Source organism: Pinus tabuliformis, chromosome 3_1, assembly GCF_031772625.1.
Source record: "Pinus tabuliformis cultivar Carrire ecotype Pingquan chromosome 3_1, CPIR1, whole genome shotgun sequence".
Classification (NCBI taxonomy): Eukaryota; Viridiplantae; Streptophyta; class Pinopsida; order Pinales; family Pinaceae; genus Pinus; species Pinus tabuliformis.
In genome coordinates, this window is record NC_142301.1 from 797,929,831 (window position 1) to 797,936,636 (window position 6,806).

General features: G+C 34.8%; 1 protein-coding gene across 2 annotated transcripts; it reads right to left on the minus strand.

Moving 5' to 3' along the window:
- Positions 1-1,379: 1,379 nt before the first annotated feature.
- On the minus strand, positions 1,380-5,269 carry LOC149189845 (coniferin beta-glucosidase-like). 2 transcript variants are annotated; one of them, XM_089413300.1, is made up of 14 exons: positions 5,137-5,269; positions 4,861-5,008; positions 4,661-4,727; positions 4,476-4,534; positions 4,191-4,266; positions 4,016-4,087; positions 3,824-3,911; positions 3,430-3,682; positions 3,241-3,356; positions 2,790-3,010; positions 2,533-2,564; positions 2,151-2,253; positions 1,853-1,961; positions 1,380-1,740 (listed from the first exon to the last, which is right to left on the minus strand). In XM_089413300.1, the coding sequence occupies exons 1-14, from the start codon at positions 5,172-5,174 to the stop codon at positions 1,515-1,517; spliced, it is 1,608 nt and encodes a 535-aa protein (XP_089269426.1). In that variant the 5' UTR covers positions 5,175-5,269; the 3' UTR covers positions 1,380-1,514. The 2 variants fall into 2 exon arrangements, with proteins under 2 accessions (XP_089269426.1, XP_089269425.1); XM_089413299.1 differs by having other exon boundaries at positions 5,086-5,259.
- Positions 5,270-6,806: the final 1,537 nt, after the last annotated feature.

The following is a 6,806-nucleotide window of genomic DNA, read 5'->3' on the forward strand; positions in this document are numbered from 1 at the left end:
GCTTGAGAGAAAAGAGGATTTGGTAGCTTGCTGGCAGTTTATTGGGCGAAAAACCCAACGCGTAGCGCGCCTTGCCCAACGCGTAGCGCCCCTCTGACGCGTAGCGCACGAGCAATTTTGTTCTGAGAAAGGCAGCCTGATGCGTAGCGCGCCCCTGACGCGTAGCGCGCCCTCCCTGATGCGTAGCGCGCCTCTAAAACTGCCCAATTTGCTCAATGACTCTTGAAATCGCCTTTGTAAGGATTCACTTAGCTTGTGAGAGGCAAATGAGTTGCTAATGAAGAGTGATGTGCTTTTATAGGCTCCCTTTAGATTTTTATTTGCCCAAAACCCACTTTATAATGTTTGAGTGTTGACACTTTTGAATCAATTGGCTCTGACTTCTGGTTTTCTTTCTTTGAAAAAAATTGGTTGAAATGATGATTTCTTCTGAAAATTTTTGCAGGGATAGCTTCTAAGATGCTTTGGCAAAGGAGACCAAGGCTGCACTTCAACATTTGGAGAATTTGAAATTTTTACAATTTTTACAAAAACGAGATAATGACCTTTGTTTTTCAAAAACAGAGTTTTGAAAACAAGGTGAAAATTTAGCTGTACAATAGTGAGAATTATTGAAATGATGTTTTATGAAGGACATCCCTCTGGCCTGCTGGTCCTTTGTGACCTCTCAAGACAAAAATTGACTCAACCCTAAACCTAAGACCTCGAAACTTAAAACAAGATGAATGACCCTTTGAAGATTTTATTTACTTAAACAAACCTGAACTAGCAATGCCAAACAAGAGGGGAATAAAAAACACAAACTCCCTCCACAGGGTTATGGCATGCCTAACGGAATGCAACATGATCACACTGATGGGACACCTAATCATGAAATGCAAAGAGCTTTGATCTCTGGTGAAGGGCTACTAGACCGACTCTAACAGATAATCAGGGACACTCATTAGGCACACCAACAATAACTATTGAAAAATAATAAACCAACTAGCAAACACTAGAGTCATATTTTCTAAGAAAACCAAGATTGTCATTCAATATTTTATTATTTATGCTGTCGTGATTTTGTTATGGCAAACATGAAGCACAAAAGCTCATATTTTGAAGTATACCGCTCATAAAGTTTGTTTCAAATATCATTTAAAGACTTGGATGCTTCTAGAATAAAATTGTAGTGAACGTAGATATAATATCGAACAATTTGTAAGGTTCCAAAGGACAATTTGGTCAAAGAAGACTACAAAAAATTTTAGGTAATTTCAATCCAGTGATGATGATGAAGATAATAATGATGAAAAGCATCCATTAACACTAATATGATCTATCATATCTTAAAAAATAAGAAATTAATTGAGATATTTTAATGCATTGCTATAAACATCGTACATTAAAATGATGTAAAAGCATTTTGGAAGTGAATATAAACCTAAATATCAAATTTGTTTAAGAAAGTCATGCCTAAAATATACCGCATCGTTTTCATAAAATTGGGTTTCATTCTTGGTTCTATGAGACGTTCAGAGGGTGTAGGTGTTGAGTAGAATTTGAGATTCAAGTATTGATTCCCTGCCTTCCCGACTCTGCAGAAAAGTCTTGTACCAATGAGCAGATAGTTTGGGATAACGCTTCAAGTTGTCATTGAAGTCCACATAATGAAGACCAAAACGCGAAGTGTAACCACTCAAAGCTTCAAAGTCATCTAGGAGAGTCCATATAAAGTATCCACGGATGTCTGACCCATTCCTGCCACAATGATGAATGTCAGAGATATTCATCATTTCACAAATTCCTTGATTGCATTAATTGTTTCATAAATGATGTGCCTTGAATGAAACATTGTATGGTCTTTGTATACCTTATTGCTGCAAGCACATACTGAAGGACATCATGATGGAGATCCATCCTGAATTGGTCATTCAAAGCCTCAGAAAGGGGAATAGAGGAATTATTAGGCTCTGAAAATCCTGTCCAGACATGAAAGCTGATATTGTAAGTCCAGAACAGATAATTAGATGGTCAATGGTCAAAAAGTGTAGCACCAATCTCTGTATATTTTCTTGAACCTGCATAAATCCTTAAGTGTACAGAGAGCTTTCATTGAGGACCTGAAAACCTAACTTGTGGTAGAGGAATAACATAAGAAGAGTGCCCACCATTTTCATACACAATAATAGGAATATTATGGGAACGGTCCTCAATATATTTAAGCACTGCCTGCATGCTTTGTGGTACAACTGGCATACCAAAAATGGATCTCTGCGACAAATTTGAGCATGAGGTAAATATTTTTTTGTCAAGATATAAACATACTTAGAACGTACTGTTAAAAATTTATAAAAAAAGTTAGTCGAATTTTTGGATTCTATTTGTCTCTCAGTTTAGAATTATGTTTCTAAACTAAGGCAGAGTTTAAATCCAAAATTTCTATGGAACTGTAAAAATCTACATACTCATATTTATAAAAAGGCTCCTGCTAAAAAGAAAAAGAAAACATATGATTATAATAGGACATGTGATTCTTCAAAATCTTCTTACATTGACGCCGAGGGGAATCCCATCTCGCTCCACTGCATTCATCAAGCAGTACAGAAATGTTCTTAATACCAATGTTCTTGGAATGTATCACTTTTGAATTTAAAATAACATAAAACTTCAACGGATCAAAAACATGTTCCTTTATGATTTCAAGACAGTAATGTTATTCTTTATAGATTTAAGGAGGCCAAGTTGAAAGGCTGTTAGAAGATGAGATTTTATTGAGTTAAATCTATCTGTGAGAATGACTCTCGTACCTGCCATTCCAATGGACATATCTTGAGCATAGTCTCTTGACATAAGTTCACCTTTTCTTGGAACATCAAAACAATACATGGTAACATAGTGATTGACACCAATGAAGTCCAATGACCCTCGTAACTTTTGAGCCTGTTCCTTTGTAAATGAAGGTAACCGAGAACCCACTATATTCCTCATGCTCCCTGGATAGTCTCCAGAAACAAATGGATCTAAAAGCCTGGATTTTGGAAAATGAAATTAATTCAGGTTGGTTGTCTGCCCTCAACCAAACAAAAGTACACCTATTTGCATCCACTTCAACAATATAGCTGTTAATTATTTGAATCACTACGAAAAGCCCAACTGAAAAAGAGAAGAAATAACAATTGGTGAGACTTCTGAATGGCACTGAAGCTTCTGGTTGAAGCATAAGTTAACTTGAAATACACTGTTAAAGAAGTCACTCACCAGCCCACCATAAAATCATTTGCTCTTTGAGTAGCAGCCACATCTGTGGATTTATTGGTAAGAGGTATCATCCTATGTACTAAAATTACTAACCCAATCCAGCCCTTGTGCTTTGCCTGCATTCATCAAAAAATTTAGAAAACCTCATAGAAGGAATGGAGATGAACATAGATCAGAGAGGAAAAGAACCTGATAGGTTTTCCTGTACAGCTCCACAGCAGCGATATGTGATAGCAAAACATGGTGGCCAACAATATAAGGCTCAACAGTTGAATTTCCAGCAGTACAATTTCCAAATGGTTGGGAGCATCGTTGAGGTGGTAAATAGCCTAGATCATATCCTGCAGTGCTAAACATATTTGGCTCATTGAAGGTGGACCAATATTTCACTCGATCACCAAACTCTCTGAAACACACATCTGCATAACCTTTAAAATCCTCCCTGCATAAGATCAAAGTAGATTAGAGAACTCTGCTTCTCTAACCATAAGATTATTGATGCACCGATAAATGAATGCTTTGACTTGTGTGTCAACCCACATGGGAAGAAAATTAAGAACAGGAGATGACATAAGATGTTTACACAATCTGTGGATTTAAGAAACCTCCATAGGAATCTTCCAGATCTTGGGGCAGATCAAAGTGGTACAATGTAACATGTGGTTGAATGCCTGAGACATGCATTGTGTCAAAAATAACAGTTTTGAGGATGATAGTCACAGGAATAAAAACAAAGTAGAGACAAGTTTGTCAAGAAATAAAACAAGAGCCCTACCATGGGACAAAAGCTCATTTATGAGGTTATTATAGTACTCAATGCCTTTTGGGTTGATGGGTCCTTCACCATCTGCATCAATACATGTGAAATAGTTATTTCCTACCATTGTCCATTGAGTGTTTACTAAATTCTCAAGATTAAGCATGTGGTCAGAGCTCAAACAGAAATATACCAGGAATAAGCCTGGGCCATGAGATTGAAAATCTATAGGCATCTACTCCCATTGCAGACATTAGATCAATATCCTCCTTCAAAACCCACATGAAATTTTGCATCAGGTTGATACCCAAATCATCTAGGAGTTTAACTATTGAAACTCCTATTGATGCATTAGTATGAAAACAACAATAATGGGGTTGGACATGCACATAAAGCTTGGGGATGGCTTACAAGTAGCCACTGTATACAGGTTTGTGCTAGTGGCATCTATTGTTCTTAGATTTGCAGATATTAATACCTTGTAACGATGGTATTGATCAACAGCTACATCTCCATTACTCCCATCCAGACTAGTCCCTGACAATACAATTGAAAAACAAACAACAGCTCACTTCCAGTTTGGCCTTGAAAGTCCCAAAGTAAAGTAAGGGACTGGGTAGAATGCAAATGAAGGGATGAATGAAGATATGTGATGAAACAGACCTTCCCTGTGAGTGAAAGTGTCAAAGATGCTTGGTTTCCGACCATCTTCTGCTGCAGCTCCTTCATACTGCAGAAAACCAATTGTGGATTTTTCACATTAACATCCCAATCTATGAATTGGGAGATGGGCATGTCTTCCCCTTAATCATTGAATGAATGAATGTATACATAAATATATGAATGATGAAGCAGAAAGAGACCTGGTAAGCAGAGGAACCAACACCAAAAATGAAGTCTGGAGGAAAGTCGTTTCGAGAGAGGTTTTGTGTAGAGGCAGAAACAGTAGACAGACTCACCAGGATCAGCAGTTCTATAACCGTACCTACCATTCTCATGTCTGCTAAAATACTGATTGATTGAAGATTGTAAGATTAAGCTTAAGTACAGACAAGAACAATGAGAATGAAATTGAGGATGAAATATACCAATGTAACCAGCTCAACATTGGTGAGATCGGAAATTGGTTCATCTTTGACCTCGATTCCAGCAGTAGAATTTGGTTCATATTTGACATCAATTCCAGAAGTGAGATGTAGAAATTGGTTCATCGTTGACGTCAGTTCCAGAAGTGAGACGTGGCCACATTCAGAAAGGCTGATTGCACCGAGAGGTTCACGAGTTTACCGCTGGTTTTAACTTTTTCTTCAAGGAAGTCAAACCATTATTTTATTTCCATCCAACTCTTTGGTACGTTAGAAGGGTAGAAGTTTTGTAAGGGGGCGCGTGTTTTCAAATTTCTGGACTCTTACTGAGTGTTAAATTTATCGTGTTTTGACCTTTACTAACTTCAGGGCTATAGTGAGAACCAATCGATTCACTGTGATTATAAGGTTCTTTCCCATATTTGTAATGTAACCTTAAATCCAAAAAATTCCCCAAAAAAGGGCCCACTCTCACAAACGGGCTAATTGTAGTTTTTTAATTGAATTATAAAATTTAGTTAAGTAAATTAATTTAAAATTAATTTATATTTATTTTAATTTTATATCTATAGAGTACGGAGAAGGATTAAATGTTTTGAGTTAAAAGTGATTGTTTATAAGTGAGATTTTTTGAAAAGATTTTTTTATTGGTTTTTTGATTTAATTTATTCCACTAAGTACCTAGAGGGATCAAATGTTATGAGCTAAAAGTGATTGTCTATATTAAAAAGTTTTCCGGTAGATTTTCTGATCTAATTTGTTTAGAATCGGGTAGGATTCATTGACATCACAAGTTTGACGGGTGAACTCTTCACAATCAAAGTGCCCTCATAGTTTTTGAAGGTGCCAAATCCATATATGTAGTCAAAAAACCAGTGTAAACAACACAAATCAAAATTTCACCACAAATTTTGTTCCAAAACTGCAAAAAAAAGTCTCACATATAAACAACTCACACCTAAAAGAAATTTAATACCTATCAACCCTTAATAAATATTGAAATAAGATAAATCTAACCTAATAAAATAAAAATCTTATAATAAGTATATCCTAAAATAAAACTAAAACAACAATAACAATTGTAATATTATTATTACTTTTTAATATTTCTATAGTTTTATATTAATATAAATATTAATACTATAAATATAAATATAAATATTATATTTAATATCAATATAAGATAATATTAATATTCATATTATATAATTTTAAAAATCTTAAAATATCAAAATCAAAATACGCATATAGTATTGAAATTATAAATATATTTTAGAAAAGTATCTTCAAGAAATAATTTAAAAATACCTCAAATATTTAATATTCTAAAATTTCTGCATCAGTTTGAAATTATAAATATATCTTCTAAATATTTTTTAAAAAGTAATTATCAAAATCAAAATAATCGTACTTTACAAGTAATCAAGATCATAGTCTAAGATACCATATTGTACATCGAATTAAAAGCTTAGAAAGATATGTTGACTTTAGTAATGTGGATGAGAAATGGAGCCATTTAATAGGTTGGACATCTCATAGGAAAGGCACGAGAGGATGTCTAGTAAATTAGTATATATTTAATACTGATATGTTATATAGAATTGCAAAATATTTTTATTGGTTTCACAGGTTATTTGAGAGAGTTTTTAATTGGAGTCGTTTATTGAAGCGGAAGAATTGTTTGGATAGTCAAAAGTGGATGGAATCCCAGCAAAATTTTCTCA

What these genes read in the sequence shown, in the direction of transcription:
- LOC149189845 (XM_089413299.1), bottom strand. Translation starts at nt 5,174, where the DNA reads ATGTCAAATATGAACCAAATTCTACTGCTGGAATCGAGGTCAAAGATG. An exon ending in ATGTTGAGCTGGTTACATTG is followed by an intron (nt 5,009 to 5,085) that starts GTATATTTCATC and finishes TCAATCAATCAG; the next exon opens with TATTTTAGCAGACATGAGAA. An exon ending in ATCAATACCATCGTTACAAG is followed by an intron (nt 4,267 to 4,475) that starts GTATTAATATCT and finishes TGGGTTTTGAAG; the next exon opens with GAGGATATTGATCTAATGTC.